The 21,867-nt window shown below is 30.7% G+C and overlaps 4 protein-coding genes across 6 annotated transcripts; 1 reads left to right on the top strand and 3 right to left on the bottom strand.

Moving 5' to 3' along the window:
* LOC112802013 (uncharacterized) lies at positions 1 to 1,728 on the bottom strand. Its single transcript, XM_025844996.3, has one exon. It carries the CDS (start codon positions 1,726 to 1,728, stop codon positions 304 to 306), a length of 1,425 nt encoding a protein of 474 aa, XP_025700781.1. The 3' UTR covers positions 1 to 303.
* Positions 1,729 to 2,039: 311 nt separating this feature from the next.
* On the top strand, positions 2,040 to 6,405 carry LOC112802014 (protein OSB2, chloroplastic). Of its 3 annotated transcripts, none has more exons than XM_025844998.3 (10): positions 2,040 to 2,451; positions 2,744 to 2,888; positions 3,436 to 3,517; positions 4,234 to 4,316; positions 4,427 to 4,565; positions 4,709 to 4,812; positions 4,898 to 5,045; positions 5,194 to 5,258; positions 5,346 to 5,536; positions 6,043 to 6,405. In XM_025844998.3, the coding sequence occupies exons 1-9, from the start codon at positions 2,147 to 2,149 to the stop codon at positions 5,490 to 5,492; spliced, it is 1,218 nt and encodes a 405-aa protein (XP_025700783.1). In that variant the 5' UTR covers positions 2,040 to 2,146; the 3' UTR covers positions 5,493 to 5,536; positions 6,043 to 6,405. The 3 variants fall into 3 exon arrangements, with proteins under 3 accessions (XP_025700783.1, XP_029154265.1, XP_025700782.1); XM_029298432.2 differs by having other exon boundaries at positions 6,005 to 6,405; XM_025844997.3 differs by lacking the exon at positions 6,043 to 6,405 and having other exon boundaries at positions 5,346 to 5,753.
* Positions 6,031 to 9,280, bottom strand: LOC112802015 (phospholipase A2-alpha). Its single transcript, XM_025845000.3, has 4 exons — positions 8,920 to 9,280; positions 8,747 to 8,789; positions 8,281 to 8,406; positions 6,031 to 6,482 (listed from the first exon to the last, which is right to left on the bottom strand). Exons 1-4 carry the CDS (start codon positions 9,049 to 9,051, stop codon positions 6,307 to 6,309), a joined length of 477 nt encoding a protein of 158 aa, XP_025700785.1. The 5' UTR covers positions 9,052 to 9,280; the 3' UTR covers positions 6,031 to 6,306.
* A 5,454-nt stretch (positions 9,281 to 14,734) lies between these two features.
* LOC112799772 (cation transporter HKT1;3-like) lies at positions 14,735 to 19,762 on the bottom strand. The gene is made up of 3 exons (XM_025841802.2): positions 18,489 to 19,762; positions 16,464 to 16,679; positions 14,735 to 15,057 (listed from the first exon to the last, which is right to left on the bottom strand). The coding sequence occupies exons 1-3, from the start codon at positions 19,748 to 19,750 to the stop codon at positions 14,859 to 14,861; spliced, it is 1,677 nt and encodes a 558-aa protein (XP_025697587.1). The 5' UTR covers positions 19,751 to 19,762; the 3' UTR covers positions 14,735 to 14,858.
* Positions 19,763 to 21,867: the final 2,105 nt, after the last annotated feature.

Genomic DNA, 21,867 nt, shown 5'->3' with positions numbered 1-21,867 from the left:
TTTGTGAAGACAGCCATTTATTCACTGAATTAGACTAAACTAAACTACAATCATGTGCAATTAAAGATGGTTTAACTAGAGCAACTTAAATAATGGACTAGTTCAATCCTAGTACATGATGATGCCAATTCTTTCAGCAACATCTCATAATTCACAGTCTCTATCCTTTCTAGAGAGTACAATTATGAAAAGCAGTAAGCAATTAAATAATGTAACAGTTCAATCCCAGAAGAATGAAAGTACATCATACACATTCTTTCTGCTACAACATCTGATGTGGTGTTCATGATTCTGATCAAACACTCACATGGCCGATGGAGCAGGAGGTAGAAGAACAGACTCAGGAAATGAAGCAGAACCATTGTTGGAAGCACCCTTTATGTTGAGAATAGAAGTAACCAAATTGTAAATCTGAACATTCTCAAAAGATGGTATTAACCTTCCTCTCTCAAACTGAGGACCATGAGCAATGAAAATAGTCCTCATTGACAGGAAGGCATTGTCATAGCCATGCGCCCCGGCGCACTCCTTGGCACTGCTCCTCTTCATCTCGATCGTAAAACCTTCCTCAAGCAACCCAATTATCGGTGGAATCCGGTCGCTTGCCGCATAATGCAACCTCTTAGGCAAGTCCTCTTTCAAGTAAACCTTGAGAAACTCACCATTCTCAACCTTCCCAGAACTCAACCCTTGGTTCATCTTGGCGACAACCCCTGCCGGATCAACCCCTTCCGGCGGCTTAATCGCGAGCAAAGGCGTCAGAGAATGCACCCAATCGGCTGGAATCTCAACCCAGGGACTCAAATCCGCCAAAGCTACAATCTTTTTATCACATGTTCCAACCATGCCATGATCACCAACCAAAACAAGACTAACATCATCAAAAACCCCTCTTTTCTCCAACCCCTTCACCAACCTCCCCAAAACCCTATCAATATTCTCAACAGCCCTAGTAATTCTAGGATCATCAGGACCAACCTGGTGACCCTGATGATCAGGATCCTCAAAATACAATGTAATAAACGAAGGAATCTCATCAATTGGTAAATCAAAATACCCTAATACCGTATCAACCCTATCATCAAAAGGAACAGATTCATTATAGTGCGCACAAAAATTCACAGGACAATTCCACTGACCCTTAACAACTTCAGAACCTGGCCAGAAATATGTGGCAGCTTTCAAACCGTTGGAGACGACGGTTTCCCATAACGGATGACCTAACCACCATTTAGGTTCGTGGCTTGTCATGGTGAATTTCTCGTTGGTGATTGGATCGTAGAAGTAGTTGTTGATGATGCCATGGTAGGGAGGGTAGAGGCCGGTGACGATGGAATAGTGGTTGGGGAAGGTGAGGGATGGGAACACTGGGACGAGGCCGGCGGAGGCGGAGGTGCCGTTGGAGATTAGGCGGCGGAGGGTAGGGAGGTTTGGGGATTTGAGGTGGTAACCGAAGCGGAAACCGTCGGAGGAGATGAGGATGACGGTGGGGTGGTGGAGCTTTTTCAGAGGGCGGGAGTGTGGATGTGGCGGTGGAGTGGCGGAGGAGGTGGCGGAGGTGAAGAAGAGGAAGGCGAAGGCGAGGGCGGCGGAGATGGAGATGCAGGTGGTGGTTAGGAGGGAGGTGAAGACGAGAGGTCGGCGGCGAGCGGTGGTGGTGGAGGAGGAGCGAGGAGAGAGCGGGAGGAGCGGTGCCGTTGACGGCGGCGGTGTTGGGTCTACTTGCATTGTTTGTTACAGTGTGGACGCAGTTGCTGTTACCCTTAGCGTGAGCTGGTTCAGCTGAAGAGTTCAACTGGTTGGTTTTGTTTCTGAGATTTAGAGTGAGTTTGCTAAGTCAACGGTCCTCCTTTATCCAACAGGGGCCTAAAATTTAGTGACTAGTGAGCGAGTGTGAAAGGTGGTCGAGAGATCTCACTTCGAGTTGGTTATTTTTTATCTTCTCAGACCAACACAAATTAGTTATTTTTTATCTTCTCTAATAAATAAATACTTACCACAAAAAATCCGGCCCAGACGTGTCCAAAGTTAATCTGAGCTTTTTACCAAGGGAAAGGGGTTTAAACCCAAAAAAAAAAAAAGGGCAGAGGAAAATTGAGGGTTTTAGCTTTTCACACTCTTTCTCTTTCACATTCTTAGCTCCGAAATGAATTCTCTGCGGCGAGCGTTGCGATTGTTCGCTGCGCCCGCGGATTCAACGGCTCTGATCCTTCGATCATACTCCTCCTCCTCCACTACTCGCCGGCGATCCAAATCCATCCCTCCGCCGCCTACTGACACCGCTGAGATTCCAAGGCCGAAGGAGATCCCGTTCCAGCCGAAGGTAGCGAATGCCGTGAACCTAATCGGTCAGGTTCGGATGCCGGTTCAGTTCCAAACCTTTCCCGACGGCAGAACCTACGCCGCCACCGTTATCACTCGCCAAGAGTCACACTCTTCTCCTTTCCTTTGGTATGCTACGCACTTTTACTTTCTGTTTATTTGCAGAGAAATTAAATGAAGCTGTTTAACTACTCTAATCATACTTCACGTAAAGAAAGTGTTGTAGTTAGTTACAAAGTTAAGCTATGAATTAGTACAGTTACTGTTATGACAGTTACTAACAACTTTGCGTTTAGTAGCTTCGTATGACTGTTTAGCTCATTTTTAGGTATATCACCAGCTAGTAAATTGATCAATCATATGATTTTTTTAATTACTTTGAATTAAATGGATTTTTTTCCCTTTTGATTCTTGATTCAAGGATTCCAGTTATATTTGAGGGTGATTTAGCTCATTCTGCGGCTTGCCATCTCAAGGAAGACGATTTCATATATGTAGCTGGTCAACTCACTGCTGATCCGCCGCGTTTAGGTGAAAACCAAACTCAAAGTAATAGCAATATTCAGGTATGGTTTCATATGTAAATGAAATTAGTAGTTTAAGTGAAGCAAAATTCTGCTTCTTTATTTGTAGTTTCTTCTTGTTAAGACTATGTTTCGACATTTCATGGTTAGTGGAATGATATGGAGAGCAATGAAATATATCTTCCATTTCAGTGTTTAGATATATATCACTTAATCGAATAAATAGAAGTTTTGATTTAATTATTTGAAGCTGCATTGCAATGATAGGGCATTGAAGTTATTTCCTTCAGGTCCATTTTATTTCTCATGAATTTAGGTTAACAGAAATAAAAAAGAACATTGGAAGGAATTGATTATGTAGTCTGTACAGTACTGTTTGTTCCAGCACAATTTTGAAGTGTCCAACCAATGGCTTCCAATACCATTGTCCCCTCTTATTATAGTAAAGATAAAAAATTATTTAGCTACAGACATGACTAGCATGTTTCCTTTCGCTCTTATCCCCATCTTATAGGGTGGTTCCTTGTTGATTATTCAGTGGGAAAAGATGTAAGGTTTGGGATTCACATCTTTGCTTTAATCATTTAAGGTTGTTGTACAAAGCCTCAACTTTGTCCAAGGATATCCTCAACTGGAGAAAATATCTGCAACTTCAAAGCAAGAATGTACAGGTAGTTTGTTTGGTGTATGCTCTTCTCTATTTATTAGCATGTTGTTCTTAATATCTTAGAATGTGAAGATGAGGGAATGAGATTAGCAAATAAACAATGCTGTGTATGGCATGCATGATAGGGCGCAATGGTGTCATTTGATCCATGTAGCCGACCCCACCTAATGGGATAAGTCGTTGTTGTTGTATGGTATGCATGCATAGTAAGTTGCAGTTAATGGACACGAAGAAACCTTTTTTTTTTCCGCTAATCTGTGTTTTAGACTTTCAGTTCATTTCTCTTTCATGATAGTATCTTCCAATTTTCAATGTATATGTATACGGTAGATTTTTTTTAAGTAGTAAATAAGGTATTAATCTGCCAATGAGCTATAGCTCAAATGATATAGTCTCCCCATACTCACCTTAGAGGTCGAGGGTTCGAGTCTCACTCCTATATTTGGAAAAAAAAAAGGTATTAATCTGTGACAGTTTTAGCTGCTGGTGGTATGACATGGATGCCATTGTTGTCCATTACATAATGCAAAGTTTCTCAATAACAATAAGTTTTATGCTGAACTTAAAGTCTAATACCGGTCCATATAAGACTAAATTCTTTAAACTAACAGTAGGAATTATGGGTTCTGAATATTGTGCATTATATATGTTATGCTGCTTTGGCTTTAACCACAATGCCCTTGAGAACTTTTTAGTGATATGTTGCTTCTATCATATTAGCAAGTGAGGAGCATGTCATAGACAACACTTGGAACGATCTCCTTTCTAACCCTTTTGAATGGTGGGATGTCCGATATCTAAAGGTTATTGAATTTCCTCTTTGACTCATCATCTTTGTTTTGCGCATCTAGTATCGGCAATAATGATGTTTCCTTCAAACTTATTTTCTAAATATTGCTGCAAATTAATGTAGGAGAATCCAAAGGGGGCAGCTTTTGAAAGAAAAACGGATGGGGAGTTACTCTTTATTAATAGTTCAACTCCCAAATGGCTGCAAGATAAACTGGATTCCATGTCAATTGATTTGAAACCTGAATTGAAGCACTCAACAAGTAAGTCTTGATGCGGTATATATATATATATATATATATATATATATATATATATATATATATATATAACTTTTATTTCATTGTAATTGCTAAGTGGTTCATTCAAAACATTCCAAAAGTTTTTCATTCTAATTTGCTTATAGATGATTTAAAGAAAGTTAGAGACTCTTCACTTGCTCCTTGGACTGATCTTTTGGATGACCCAAAGCAGTGGAATGATTACCGTGACAGCAAACGTGATGGGCAGGTAGTTATTGCTGTCTCATACCTTTTGGTTTTTCCCCTGCTGACTAATTTATTTGGAAGAACTTATAATTATGCTTACTTTGCAGGTGAATCCTAGGTTCCCTGACTTCAAACGCAAGGATGGAAACGGTGCCCTATGGCTTAACAACGCTCCAAAGTGGGTTTTATCTAGACTCGAAGAACTGAAATTTGATGTTCCAGCTGTAAAATCAAAACAAGCAAAGGACTCTAAAGGTATATTACATATGAAGACCTTCATACACATTATACGTAGAATTGTGATTCTTGTGCTTCTTGGGTTCTCCAACTTGAGATTCCTCCTCATTTCCATTTTGTTTGTTTTATAAACGTATGTTTGATTGAACCTGTGTCCTTGGTTTAGGTGATGAGCCCTGGAATGATTTGGTCAATAACCCTACTAAATGGTGGGATAACAGAATAGATAAGGTAAGTAGAGTCTACTTCCACAGGTTCTTTACCAGGCTTAACTAGATATTGTTGATCAAGTTTTTCTTTTTCTATTTTAATCATCAGAGGAATCCAAAAGCTCCTGACTTTAAGCACAAAGAAACTGGTGAAGTGCTCTGGCTTAATGATTCTCCTAGTTGGGTGTTATCAAAGTTGCCACCCGTGAAGCCAAAAGAAAGCGCAGAATTTGGTAGGAAGAAACTAGTTTCATGAGCTTGGAAACAGAAACAGAGGATGAAGATTCATTCAACCTAGTTGTATGTAATTAATTATTTTATGCTTTTTTAAAGTTCCTGTTATTCTGCTTCGCGTTGAATGGTAATTTTGATGAGGCAGATATATTTGTTGTTCTTATTATGTGCAAAAGCAATTTTCATCAGTTTTTTTTTTTAGACTTCTTTCTATCCACTACTCTATGCGAATCATGCCTCAATTTATCATAGAAATTTTGACTGTGTAGAGTTCAGGATTTAAGGTAATTTCAATCATTTTTCATCAAGCAGATAATATTGCCTTGCAGTTTGCACTATAAAGAATACATTTTTGTTAAGTAAAAAATTAAACCGATAAAAAGCCATGACCTGCTGTTTTCTAACATGTTTAATAAAATCATATTACGTGTTAATAAGTCAGATATAGATGTCTTAGGATTAATAACTTTTTTTTATTATGACTGATGATTTATGAAGGAATCATGCTTTTATATTTTTATTCTCACTTTGAAGATGGAATTAGCTAACACAGATGAAAGTTGTGAATTCAGAATTTGAAGGTCTTATCATACAACACATTGGGAACGAAGGACCAATGGAAATGTCTGTTTACAGTGTGCAGTTTACATAATTCGTGATAGTTAGGAGATCACAGAAGTGATCAAACATACTTCAAACGAAACCAGTGACTATATTAAACACTGTTGTTTGATTAATTTTGTAAATATAACCAAAAACAATAAGAGAAACCAGAGAATGTCTCTTGTTTCTTGAGACTTGAAATGCATGTAACTTTACTTGCTAGTTGCTGCTACCTAGGGCTTGTGAAAAACTCTTCCAGCCAACAAAGCAGCTTCCATGACAACATGAATAACTTCAATAACATCATCAACTTGGCATGTGTTTCCTTTGAATGTTGGCGCATTTGTGTCCTTAAACTTGTTCATGCAGTCTATGAATGTTTGACTGCACTCTTGGCTTAGGTAGTCATCTGCATAGCATCACCATTGATCCCAAAAGGATTAATTTTGATACATTATAGTGTAAAATTAATTAATTTATTGAACAGCAGTACGTGCTTCACTTTTTATATAATTATTGCAAAAGAAAGCTTTTATTATATTCATACAATCAAAATTGATTTTTAATATAAAAGAAATTTTGACACATTGTATAAAGGACCCTCTTTAAGACAAAAACAGAACCAATTCCACTAAATAACTAACAAGGATCTAATCAACAAGAAGTCAACAAATATTTTTAAACTGTACTTCATGCTAATTAATTGTCATTAATTAGTGATAATTTAGATTTTATTTTTTAAAAAATACAAAATTAATAATTATTAACTACAATTATTTAAAATTAGCTAATTAGAAGTTATTTACTTATACTTTACCAAACAAAACCGGAGACAAACAATTAATGGCTTTTTAGTTTTCTCATGAAAGTAAATAGATAAACAAATAACATGTCCTGTAATGCATATTATTTGAGTGAAGTTAAAGAAACAGAATAGGGGTCATAATCAACCCAATAACTTAGGTAGGGAGGTCTTCTACAATCTTCAAAATGAAGTAATTAGAGGGTGCATTAGTTTCTGTTTTATCATGACAAATAGAAGACAAGAAGATCCATTAATATATAATGGCCGAAAGCAATTAAGTAAAGAACATCAATCAGCCAACTACCATCTCTATTTCTTTTTTTCAATTCAAGAATAAACCAAAATGGATTCCATTCAAATTTCTGTTTTAACTTCGGTTTGTACTTAATTAATTAATTAAACCACCGACACCGCAAATACATATTTGCTTTTGCTTCTTAATAACCACATATATCTCCATTAATTATTACCACCTCCAACCTATTAATATTTTAAAAAATAAAGGATCAAGTATACTTTTGTCTTTAAAATTTTCAAAAAAATCTCTCTCTCTCTCTCTCTCTCTCTCTCTCTCTATATATATATATATAAAATAAACCTATTGGTTTGCAATTGCAGCGTTGAGTGACACTAGTTCTATTTCTTGCTATAATTTTGCACAATCATATTGATACAGCCTCTTTGAATCCATTGCTATTTCCAATAAAAGGTTCCTATAAATTTGCAAATTACAAATTCACAATCTAATAAATTTGTCAATTTCTTTTAATAAACCTAAAAAATGAAATAACCAATTAATTTGGGTATGGTGAATACAATGGATGATTTGCCCTTACTGAAATTTCAAACATTTAACTTGAACTTATCATTTTGCCAACCGACTCGTCTTAAAGGCCTCCTTGGATACTTAAAAGTGACTTAACCACTTCAAGCACTAATCACTTTTAACATCCAATTAGCTGGGCAATCACTCAAATAGCTTTAGTCAATGTTTTCTCTTAAAATTTGATTTTAGAGCAAGAAAAATAGAAAAGCGTAAGGTGCGTTTAATTTGTATTTTTTTTTTTAATATTTAATATTTTTATTTTTTAGATTTTATGAAAGAAAAAATAAAAATAGTAAAAACAATAAAATCTGTTTTTTATTTCTATTTTTAAGTTTAATTTTTTTCTTTACAAAATTTGAAAAATAAAAAATACTAAAAAGTAAAAATAAAAATAAGAATGAATATATAGTGGTTTTATTCTTTTTCTTTTTCTTTAATTTTGTTGTTTTGAATTTGGGATTTGATAACTCCCACATACAGTGTCAGATCCAAATCTAACATTGGAACTAGCAATTCAATTAAATCTAATAGAAAAACCAATCCATAGTGCAACTAATATGTGAACAGCAAACTCACTGTTTTTGAATTGAACACATTGATCATGCTTCATGCAACAAGCATCAAGTCCATCACAAGGTCTCTCCCCAGGGCATCCACTATATAATAGTCCACAGTACTTTCCATACCTCAACAATGGTGGCACTGCCATCAAATTTCAAATATCACATATAATATTCATATTCATTTAAGAAATTTTTTTTAGTGCTAGCAATTTTTAGTATTTTGATCATAATTTGACTAGCACAAATACTAAATTGTCTTTAAATAATAATATTTACTAAAAATATAAGTGTAAATTATATGTTTTTTGTATGTAAATGTTAGTCAATTTAGATGCAAATTATTGCTAAAAATATACTAACAAAAAATGATAATATTTATTGACTATATAACATTACTCATTCATTTAATCTTTAATAACGTTCCAATCATTAAATAAATGAACAGAAATTATACAAAAGAAATTGAATTGGAAAAGTACCTGAACAAAAGCTTGACTCACATTGCCTACTACACTCTTTGCTCTACACATGAATGAAATAAAACAATACATAGGAGGTTAATGGGGAAAATATTGTTCTTCTTTAATGGTAATATAGTAAATTAATGTGTATTGGAAATGGACTTACATGAAAATTAATTAAGAAAACTTACCACAGAGACTGCAACTCCAGTGGTTTGAGCTCCAATGTTGAGGGCAGAAACGGGAATGTAAAAGAAGTTAAGGGCAAAGGTGCAACCAAAGATTATACCATAACAATACCTGAGTGAAAGGGTAGCAACCATTTTTTGTATTAAGGAAAGAAAAAAAAAAGAGAAGACAAAAAGTGTGAGAATTTGGTTGAAGATTGGATTTGCTTAAAGGCTCTGATTTATATAAAAGGAAAATATAGAAGGTACAGAGTGAGGGAGTGAGTGAATGAATGAAAAAGAGTCTGAAAGGGTTGGCAGAGATAAACACATAACTCAGAAAGGAAAAGAAAAAAAGTGTGTCTTTGGTTTGTTTTGTAGTGTCTCGTGACTGTATTATTGTCATTATTTTAAATTATCCCTCTTTTCTTGCGTTTTTCATGCCTTATTATGGCGTAATTAAATCGGTAATAATAAAAATAACATGAAACTATTTAAGGTTGTAAAACAATTAAACAAGAATAAATATGAAAAACTGTTTAAACGAGATATGAATAAAAATAAACATGAAACTATTTAACTCATTGTATTTTGCATTTTTTCTATAGGCGTTGACTATATTAACCAAAAATATAAAAATTAGTGTTTTACACGAGTAGAAGATAACACAAATGACAAAAATATAAAATTAGTGTTTTAGTATTTTATTTAATAATAAATTAAATATAAGATAAAATAAATTATAAAAATTTTAATTTATCTTTCTTTTTTTTCTTATATAAAATTTAGAAAAAAAAATATAATAATAAAAAATATAATTATAAAAAATTAATAAAAATAATAAAAAATAAAAATAAATTGTATCTTTTTTAACAGAAATTGTATCTTTTATTAGTGTTTTTAGATTTTTTTATAAAAAATATAAAATATACAAAGTTAGTATTTTAGCATACAATATTTATATTTATATCTCATTTATCAAATATAACTTTATTTTAGTGTCTTATGCTTATAAACAAAGGTAACTAAAAATAACTAAGTGATAAATTTGCTAGGCGGGATTAATGGGATATTTTAATAATAAAATTCACTAGAATAAAAATTTGCATATTTTAAAATAATATGAAAGAAAACAAGTCCTTCTTCTGGTGGAAGTTTATGTTCACTCTCTATTTGTCTTCAGCTCGTGAACAATTTGGTTGGAACCTATTGTCCCTAGGAAGCAATTTGGCTATTAATTTAGCCTCGAACCAATTGTGTATTAACCTGTAATTATTCTATTACATTTTAAATTTTGTTTTATGTATGTGTAGTTGTATACTCCCAAAAAATAAAAAGAAGTAAATCCAAGCCTATTTATTTTATGGAATTATCTCAACTAAGTGCGTGCCATCCTTGCTAACGCAATAATTAGAACTGATTAATAAAAAATAAATTTGAGTGAGAAGACTACTAACATGTTTTCCTGTTGTGCACTAGGAAGCACCGATACGACACGCGATACGGACACGACACAATATAAATATCACGATACGTTCTTTTTATAAAAAATTGGATACGACACGTTTAGGATATGTTGTAAATTAAAATTTAAATAATATATTAAATTAATAAAATATCATATTGTAAATATAAGAGAAAATATAATTGCATAAAAAAATCTAAAAATTATGCAATTATTAAAAAAAATAAAAAATTTTAATCTATTCTTGCCATCTTGCTAAAAGAAAATGTATCAATTTCTTCTCCTCCAAATCCATCATCCGCAAATACCACAGCTTCTATGTTTGGTTCATTTAAAGATAAATACAAAATCTCACTCAGACCTGAACTGTTGTCATCAACTCTGCTTCTATTAATTATTTTATTTTTAAATTTAAATTTTGATTTGTTTTGATTTTAAAATATTTTAAATTAAAAAAAATCGATTAATTGGGCCATAAAACCACAAAATCGGGCCGGACTCGTTCGGATTCGTGACAGCTTCACCAAAATTCTGCACTGCAAAAAGACACATCACCAATAAACTCGTTTAAAGTATCCGTCAAGTGTCGGTGTCGGATTCGTGTCCGATACGGATACGGCGGCACCACACCGTGCTTCATAGGGACTGCCTGTACATATATGTTAAGTGAGTAATTAGCTCTTCACATAATAATTAATAGTTTAGCATTACCCAATATTAATTTAAATAACTAAATAAAACTTTTGTTAAGAAATAATAAAAAATTAGTTTAAATTAATTTATTTTATATTTTTTAATTATTACTTATCTTAATGTATATTCATTAAATACTGTTAGAATAATTGAATAATATTAAATACAATAAATATATCATTATGAATGTTACATAGATAAAATATACATATTAAATTAAATGAAATAATTTTGAATTATTGTCTCCCGATCATTATCAAAAATGAATATATGTCATTAATTGAAATAATTTTTCAGAAGTATATAGAAACGTATAAGTAATCTCTGCTAATTATTGTTGAATGCTTAACAGTTGTTACACCTTGTTTGAGACAAACTACCTATAAAAGCATATATGAATATATAAATAAAATAAGAAGTAACATGGGCACAGTAAAATCTTTGAATTAGTCCATTGAGAATCATGTGTCAATTCTTGAAGGCTGTTTGTTTATTGTTGGTAGTTGTCTGCAAATATCCGTCCAAATATTCCCACATGTGAATGGTAGAACAAAAATATATATTATTCTACTTTATCAAAAACATTTTTAAATTTTTACTATAGGCACTTTAATTTTGGAAATGTAAATAAAATTACGTCAAATTTTGTGCTTACAGAAAATTATGACAAATAAGGGCCATTAATTGTTTATATTTTGCAAGTGGGGATTCTAGTAAAAAGCCCCTTTAATAAGTTCTATTAAAAAAAAAAAAAGAAACTAATTTTTCACTTTCTTTACACAAGGGTTTGTTTACTTTTCATTTTTATCTTTTATTTCTATTTTAGTATTTTATGTTTTCAGATTTTATAAAAATTAAAAATAAAAATAATAAATTTTAATTTATTCTTATTTTTATTTTTTTACAAACCATAATATAAACAGAAAGTGAATGCATTCAATAGAATTTTATAGGATTTCTATTATATGATACTTATTTTTTGTCACTGATAGTTAATATCTATTATCCATTATTTATTTACATATATATTAGGGGGAAATCATTTTGATAAAGACATTAAAAATGCCTTTTTCTTAAAAACATTTATATGTGTCATGATATTATTAGACATCTTTATTAAATCGATTAATAATTTATTTTTTAATAAATTAAAACAAAATTGATTTATGATAGCAACAATAATAAACTCAATTGTTCACATTATAATTGTTAGACCTGATTTAATCCGATCAATTTACACGATCTAAACCGAATCATGTTTAAATTTTTTAATAAAAAAATAAATATATCTCTTATTTTTGTTTAAAAAAAACAAAAAAAAATCATAATCCAGTGGGTTATGTAAATTAGTCGGTTTAACCAGATCTGATAACAATTGGGTTTATTGTTATCGTTATAAAAAAAATTGGTTTTATTCTAATTTGTTAAAAAAATAAAAAAATAATCGATTTATTAATACGTCCAATAATAATGCGACACATAAGTGTCTTTATAAAAAGACATTTTATACGTCTTTATGAGAGCATTTTTCATGATAGGAATATAGAAGAGATTTAGTGCAAAATTTTTTTGTCTTAAAATGATTTTTATTGTATACAACTTATAAATTCTTGTTTTCTAATTTTAAGATTGAATCCAAAACTTATTAATTAAAATATAAATTATTTATAATCTTGATTAATCTTACATTTATTATTATTATTATTATAAATATGTATAAATGTGATACAATGGAAAAGTAATTAAACATAAATAGATTAAGAGATACCATTTGGGTTTCATATGTTTTTGGACAGGATATCATTTGGGTTTGAACGCAAGGAAGTGAGATAAAAATTGTAGGATAAGTCCATCTAAAAACAAAAACAAAAAAGTTAATTGGTCGAAAACTAAAAGTCCAATAGGATCCCAAACCTTTTCCATTTATTTTCTTAAATCATAATTTAGGTTTAAGATTTAGAATTGGGCTTCCACCCCTTTTAATAATCATTTGAAAACAATACCTAAATTGCTGCTACCAAAAAAGAACCTTCTGACCAGAAAAAAAAAACTAAATTGCTTATCAAAGAAACCAATTATGTGCCTCTGAATATGCTGTATCCGAATTCAAATCTTGGTATGCACCAAGTTGAAAAAAGAATCTTTTAGTATTGTGTGGGTGTACAGTGATATATAGGATTGGGTTGTTCAATCCATCCGACCCAAAAAAAGAAACCAATCCAAGTTTCGAGAGTTCGAATCCCGTATTATGCATGTAATAATCTATTGGCCAACAACAAACTTTTAAATAGAGTTAAGATCTGCAACAAATTAATCTTTATTTTATCGAGTTAAGAGATACCATGCGCACAAAAAAAAAATGCTTATCAAAGACTTGTACTAATAAATGGTGAAAAAAAAAAGACTTGTACTAATGCCATATCTTATTCCTTTGAAAAGAACACACTTGAATTCAAAATTTGGTTGATTGTATAATGTGAGACATTTTAGGGGTGGTAAAATGGGTTGAGCTCGTCGGGTCGATCCGCTAAACCCGCTAAAAAGGCGGGTCGGGCTAGGATTTTGAGTTCGCTAAATTAAAAAAACTCGCCAAACCCGCACCGCCAAATTGGCGAGTTTTGGCGGGGCGGGGCGAGCTGGTCCGCCGGGTCGAATACTTTTTATTTTTCTTTTTTTTAACTAAATAAAAGAGTTATTACTATTATAAATTAATAATTATAGAATTTTTAAACACTTTTTTTTCATTTTTTGTTTTTATTCTTCTTTTAGTTATTAACTTTATTTATTTTATTTTACAATTTCGTATATATGCTCAAATTATGTGACTTATGTTTTAAAATAAAGATGATTCTATTGACAAATATTATTTTGAACGATTTTATTAAAGTTAAAAATTAAAAAAAATAAGTAAAAAAATTATATTATAATTTGACTATTTTTTATTTGTATTTGATTTTTTAATTATTATTTTTTAGTTAATTTTAATGAATTTTATTTTTTTTAAAAAAAAGAGTCAAGCGGATTAGCCCGCCAACCCACCAATCCGCCATAAAGTGGGGCGAACTAGCATTTTAAACCCATTTTAATTGGTGGGGCGGACCGGTCTGTCCCATTTATGAAGCGGGTTGGGACGGATCGACCTGCTTCGCCACCCCTAGAGACTTTGGTCCTTATTCCTTAACCATTTTTTACTCAGCACAGGTTCTCGAAAATTAATTTTGTCAGATTGGTTTTGCTATCAATTTTAAAAGAGAGTAATTTATCTTATAGTGATATTTTATAAAACTTAATTATCTTATAATAAAATTTACAACTATGATACATGTATTTTAAAATTAGATACTAAAATTATTCACTAATTAAAATATAAAATACACATTAAAAATAAATTAAATTTTATATATATTTATACGCAAATATATAACAACTAATTTTAGTATATACTTAATATTTTTATAAAATTTATTTGGGACTTATTTTTCAATTCAAATATTAAATTTTAATTGAAAGTAGCAAAGGGACTAATTTATCCGATGGAAATAATCTTTAAAAATTTATAAAGAATAAATATTTGTTAATGACTAAAATATGATATAAAATTCTTTGATAAGCAATTTAAGTATTTACTCTAATCATCTATACTATATGCTGTACATTTTCACACATGGTACATCTTTTAGTTTTATACCAACTAGAAAAAAGAAAGAATGTGATGATAAGTTAAAAGTGCTGTACAATTACACTTTGACATGCATTAATATATATAAAGATGGTTGTTGTTAAGTTATATAGAATATTGACAAAATTAGAGGAGCTTCCAAGCCTTGCCACCATTCATGTTGAATTTCTTGAGCCTTCCAAAAAACATGACAAGAATAAGAATAATCTTTCCCTCATCACTCCATTTTCCCACAAATCCAAACCATTTGTCTTCACAGTTTGCTTCTGGATGCAATTGTCTTTTACAACTATACCCTGTACTAAACCCTACGTTCCCATATGCACTGCATCAATCCAATTCAATACAAATTAAATAATTTCACAACAAAAAGTTTATATTTAATTAGATGGAAACTTAGGTACAGTTGATTTCACGTGAATTTGATACTTGAGAGTCGTTAAATGATTTGACTGATTTAACTAAACTTTTATCTAAAAACTCTCAGATATCAACTTCACGTAAAATCAACTTCACATGAGTTTTTACCATTTAATTAAGAAAAATATTAGGAAACAATTACTTTTAGAAAAAAAAAAGAAAATTGACTATTATTAACTCAAATACAAGATAAATATATATATATATATATATATATATATATATAAATTAGTCATCTAATATTTTAATTAATTAATTAATTGGCTTCTCATATATTGACTATAAAATCGTTTGTCATATAGCATGACTCGAAAAGAGTTATACAAAATTAATTGTTGCGAGGACTAAAATACAAAATTGGTTATAATTCAGTTTGTTATTCATATGGACGGGGTAAACAAGGTTTGCGGTCAGGTTGTTATGATTATAATTATTTAATAAAATGTCATCTCTTTGAGTCTTAGAATAATAAACTGTGTCAGGCAAATTCATGCACCATGACAATAATCCTAAATATAAAATTAGGCATTTCTTTCTTTACATATAAGAAAGATAGATAATTTATTTATATAGGAGAGAATTATGTCCTTTATCTTAGATAAAGGAAAGAATAATGGTACAGTAAAGAGATGAAGAGTTTTTTTTTATGAATGGTTGAATGATTATCACATGATATGTTTTATTTTATTTTTATTAATTTTTAAAATAAAATTAAACCCTTTTCTTTATTCTATGCATGGCAAAATTCTTTAATTTTAGAATTAGCTAAAAATAATATACTTCTTAGATATATGTTTACACGGACAATAATTAATTTATCAATTATGTTAGATAACAAAAAAATCAGGCAATTCAATATCAGTTAATAATCTAAAAAAATTCATCAACTATTTTTTTAAATGATTGTTTTTACTCATTTTTTTTCTTCTTCCGAATACTTTAATTTCACCTAGCATCACAAACTAACCATTTACACTATTGGTAGTTACTGTTAATCGCTGTCAATTATTATTGGCAATTTCTTTGACGACTACTTTCGACCATCTTAAATTCTAAACCCTAAACTTTAAATCCTAAATCTTTAATTTTAAGTTCTACCTTCTAAATGCTAAATCCGATCCTATTTTTTTTTATTGTGAATTGTTGATTTTTTTGTTGGCTAAAAATTATTAGTTACCAATAGTTTTCTTTAATTAACATATAGTATTTTCAAAAGGATATTATTATGTAACCACTTGGTTTATCTGATCAGAAACCCTAATATAATGCATGCAATGGTTGTTGATGGAATATAATTAATAGAAGTCTAACCTTATAACTTCAATAACAATGTTCAAAACATTAAAATTGAGAGGATCCTCCTTCAGGTTCTTCCTCTCTGTTATGCACACTAGTATGACGAAAATGACTAAATAGGAGAGCTGAGAGAATATCAAATTTTCCATTAATTTTCCTTTTCTCTTTCTTATTTCTGAATCCTTCTCATGATCTTTCAATGGAAGAAAAGAGGTGTATGGAGGAAGGTACCTGTGCACATGTTATCCAATAAATATAGACATTATTATTAGTCTTATATATTCAATTATAACCTATCCATAAAAGAAAAATGGGTTAATTATACCGTTAGTTTTCATAGTTTTATCAAATTTTTAATTAAGTCTCTATATTTTTTTTAATTAGATTCGTATATTATAATTTATTTTGTAATTAAGTCATTTTCATATAAAAATATTAAAATTAATAGAATATTTTATCATAAATTAAAGGTATTTATAATTAAAAATCTAATTTAATTTTTGACTGCATAAATTTTGATAGAAATATTATGTTAATTTTAATATTTTTAACATAAAAATAATTTAATTATAAAATTAAAAGTGGTATAAAATTTTAATTAAAAATATATATATATAAACTAATTAAAAATTTAATAAAACTATAAAGATTAATAGAATAATTAAAAAAATTAAAAAAGTAATAATAATACTCAAAATTGATTAACAAATCAAATTTTTATATGCTAGTTATTATATTATTTTATTCAAGAATGCAATGATAAAGTTGCAGGTAACGCATTATTAATTATTTGTTGACTAAAAAGTTCAGGTATCACTTGAATAATAAGAATAATAAAAATAATAATACTGCACTTAGTATTAAGTTATTAGACTTTTTATTTTATTATTAATTATTTGAGCCACGTTGTCTACTTTATTTTATACCCCCACCCCACATTTTGACACAGATTGACTAGACAATGATATTTTATGGTAATAAAGTTCTGGTTGAACTCTGAATATTTTTAGTCTAATAACCCTATTAACTTATTATTTACAAGAAGACAATAATTGCAATATTAAAATATCAATTATTGGAATTAATAAATGTAAGTACAAAAGGGGAGGGAAGGTGTGCGATTATAACTCTATTAGTTAAATGAAAATAAGCATGGGATTGGATTATAAAAAAATCATATCATATACGTATAACCAAGTAAGTAACCAACTATATATGATTAAAAATGAAAATGATTAGTATCATGACAACAAGTATTATGGAACTTGGAAGAGTTCAAATAACTTAACCTAGGAACCCTATTTGTTAATAAACATCGGATCGGACTAGAAAAAAAAAGTCATACCGTCATATACGTATAACCAACTATATATGATTAAAAATGGAAAATTATTAGGATCATGATTCATGACAACAAGTATCATTTATCATGGGACTTGCAGAGTTCAAGCAACTTAACCTAGGAACCTTTGCGTAAAAGGATATATTTATTATAAATTATAATCGCTGTCAAATTGGTGCAATAATAATGGATTTTCAAATGTTATAGTAGAACATGAAATGTTTTGATTACAGTCAAGTCAGGTTGATGTTTTCATTTTTTTTACTTTTTTAGAATTTCGTAAAAGAAGATAAGAATAATAAAAAGCAGGAATTTTGTTTTTAACAAAATTTTTATAATGGAAAATATTGACAATATAAAAATTATAAAAATACAAATAAATATATCTTTATTTTTTTCTAAAAGTTTAATTAGAAAACTAATTTTTTTAACTAATATTAACTAATTTTTTTATCTTAAATTATAAACCATCAATTTTTAAAATACCCTAAATCCTAATTCTAAACCCTCCAAAAAAATGAGAGTTAAAAAAACTCTTACAATAAAAAAATGGACTAATTAAAAATTAATTTCATATACTTAATCTTTTGTAAAAATATCATGTGACATGAAATTTGAAATAATAAATATGTTATATAAAATATTATGTGCATGGAAAATATATTATGATTTGAGGAGATAGATAGAGAGATACTAACATCATGACCACAAATAAGACCAAGATAGCAGAAGATAGTATTGACAAATCCACAATTGTTTCTCCTGAGTGTCTTGAATTCACACTTTGGAACAACACACCAACAAACTTCTCATAAACATTCATTCCCACCAAACCTTGTGAATTCCAATCCATTGAACAAAACACCACAATTTGAACCACAATAAACCCAAAAACAGTGGCAACTAAGAAAATAGAATACTCCCTTGAGAGCAAGTGTTTGTAACCAACCTCCTCTGTCTTCTTCAAAAGGTACCTTGTCTCTTTCTTCTTATAGTTAAACTTTCCCAATAACCACACACAAAATCTCAAGCAACAAGGGTACAATGTGTTCCCAAGAAGCACTTGAGGAACAAGCATTAGAAGCATACCCGAATTCTTTCTAAAAACAACCATGTTTTCATTAGTTGGAACAAAACCACAACTTGCAAAAGTTGAAATCACGGTGAAAACAGAGAATGTGAACCTATTTAGACCCTTATTCTTCAGTACCATTTTAGCACTAGAAATAACTTCAATATAAAGGGACACACCCAAAACCCCTATGACATGGACAACTACAAGGTAACCTAGAATTACAAAACCCAAATGCTTCATGGACAAGTACCTCAAGTTCTCACTTGTGGCACCAAAAGAACTATGCAAAGTTTCATCATACGCACTAACAATAGCCTCACCATCACCATCATCATCAACGTCGTCATTTTCGGGTTTAGAAGCATCAAGTTTAGATTTTGAGATCGACCCAAGTTCAATTTGGTCATCAACAATAATGGGTTGTGTTGTACTAAGCCTAGCATGAGAGGCAGCAATTTTATCTAACTCGGTTTTGAGCCTTGACCTAATAAAGTGTAACCCTACCATGGAAGTGAAAACCTCACCACCTACAAACATCAAAATGGTAATGGTGATTAGTTGGGGGTTGGAAAACACCTCCATCTCAACCGTGGACATGCTCGAAACCGTGGCGGATGAAACGGAGGTGAAGAACAAGTCAAGGTTCCTAGGGGTGAAGGAGGGTGATGATGTTCTAGGCTTAAAAATCTTGAGGAAACCAAAACCAATTGAGGAAAGGGAAACAAAGTAGATGATTTGAACCAAAAGAGGGTTGGTTTGTTGGAGGAGGAAGCGGCAAAGGCATGCCGCAAGGAAGAAGAATGATTTGGTAGAAAGAGTGAGTTGGCCACATAAAACGCTACAAAGGTGTTGTAACTTCTTGCCAAACCAAGCAAACATCTTCATTTTTTTTTTGGTCTTTTCTTTTTCTTATTATTGGCAGCTTCTTGGTGCAAAGAGATGATGGTATTTAAAGGCTTGTTTCAATGCTAACGTTCCGATTGATGGATCATTGTTTCTTTGTTTTTCATTTAAAATAAAATATTAGCAATAATGTCTTCATTCTTCTCTTCTTTATATATATATATATATACCAAATTGGTACCCAAAAAATTTTGGTGTTGACAAAAATAATATCTTAATTTTATTATTAATAAAATAATTTCTAAAAAATTTTAAAATTTGAAAAAAATACTCAAACCTAAAAATATAATGTTACATTTGAATGGAAAACTTTGATCTGGCAATCAGAAGAGCTTTAGTGATAGTGGCAGAGAACTCCAATAACATTTTCGGCGAGAAGGGAAGCTTATAATTGTGACGATGGCATTTCCACATCTCATCTATTTTTTAAAACCTGACTCAAAATATGAACGCATCCATGAAAATTCTCCATCTGCTCCCTCCGTTCCTTCCACTTTGCAAGAACTCCAACAATCTCGGCAGCTAGGCAGAGAGCATAGAGGGCATCGCAACTTTCTTCTTCTCTCTCCTTTCTGTCCCTTACGAGAGTGCGACAATCCGGGGATGAATTTTTGGCAGCGGCACCGGAGAAGATGGCGACGAGACAGGCAACGACACCCTCAGCGACAAGTCCAACCTTGTTGTAGTCGTCGAGGCTGAGATTGAGAAGCAAAAAGAGAGTGTTCTCGAGGAGAAAATCATGATCATAGGACTCGACATAGGAGAGTAATGGTGGGACAATTTTTGAGTCAGTGAGACGGTGATAGAAGAGTGAGTCGTGCTTGGCGAGTCAAGTGAGTTAGTGGAGCGAATCAAGCTTGAAGGAAGTAGAGGAAGCGAAAGAAGTGAGGGAAGAGATTAGGGTTTCAGGTTGGGAGTGAAGAGGTGAGGGATTGAGAATTGGCGTTGGAGTGAGAGGGATAAAGTTGGTTATCGTCACTGCTGCAAGCTCCCTTCCTCGTTAGAAACGTCATCGGAGTTCTCTGCCACTATCACTGAAGCTCTTTCGATTGCCAGATCAATGTTTTCTGTTCAATATGACGTCATTTTATGTTGGGGTATTTTTGTCAAAATTTAAAATTTGGGGATCATTTTATCAATAATAAATGTTAGGTTTCATTTTGTCAGTGCCAAAATCTTTTCGGATACCAATTTAGTATATATATATATATATATATATATATATATATATATATATATAGTTTCTGAAAGATGAAATATTCTTCAAATTTTTCCCTAAAAAATTTTATTAATTAAATTAGTTCTTCAAAGATTACAAATTAATCATATTTGTCCTTCAGTTATTTAATTAAAAATTTCTGTCAATAATTGATAATGCAAAAAATCGATAGCATATATAACACCCAACATATTTAATTAGAGCTTACTAAATATGTTTTGAAAATCTATCAATTTAGTTGTCAGATTATATTAGGAATGTGATTTATGTAATTAGGGAAAAGAATTTAATTAATAGACTTTCATAAACATATTTGGCCAATATTCAATTAGACATATCATGTATCATGTATATTATCAATTAACATTTTATAACATTGGTCGTTGACGAAAATTATTAATGGAGTGACTAAATGACAAATATGATTAATTTTTAATCTTTAATGGACCTTTTTGATTGAAAAGATCTTTTAAAAATACTTTATCTTTTAGGCTGCGTCTGATTCTGAAAATAGGATAAGACACTAAAAATAAGATCCGAAAGATAGAAACATAAAAGTTAATGTTCTTGTATTTTGTTTGATAATAAACTAGAATAAATTATGAAAATCCAATTTATTCTCATTTTTTTTCATTCAAAAATGTCGTAAGAAAAAAGATAATAATAAAAAATATAATTATAAAAAATTAACAAGAATAATAAAAGAAAAATAAAAATAAGTTTTGTCTTTGTGTCTTTTCTATCATAATGGATATAAAATACACTAATTTAGTATTTTTAAACACAATATTCCTATTCATATCTTATCTGCTAAACATAATTTTGTTTTTCTATGTATCTGTTTCTGTGTTCTGTGCCCGTAAACAAACCAACTTTAAAG

Source organism: Arachis hypogaea, chromosome 5 (genome assembly GCF_003086295.3).
Source record: "Arachis hypogaea cultivar Tifrunner chromosome 5, arahy.Tifrunner.gnm2.J5K5, whole genome shotgun sequence".
NCBI lineage: Eukaryota > Viridiplantae > Streptophyta > Magnoliopsida > Fabales > Fabaceae > Arachis > Arachis hypogaea.
Note: the sequence above shows the minus strand (reverse complement) of the source record. Positions and strands in the feature narration are given on the sequence as shown.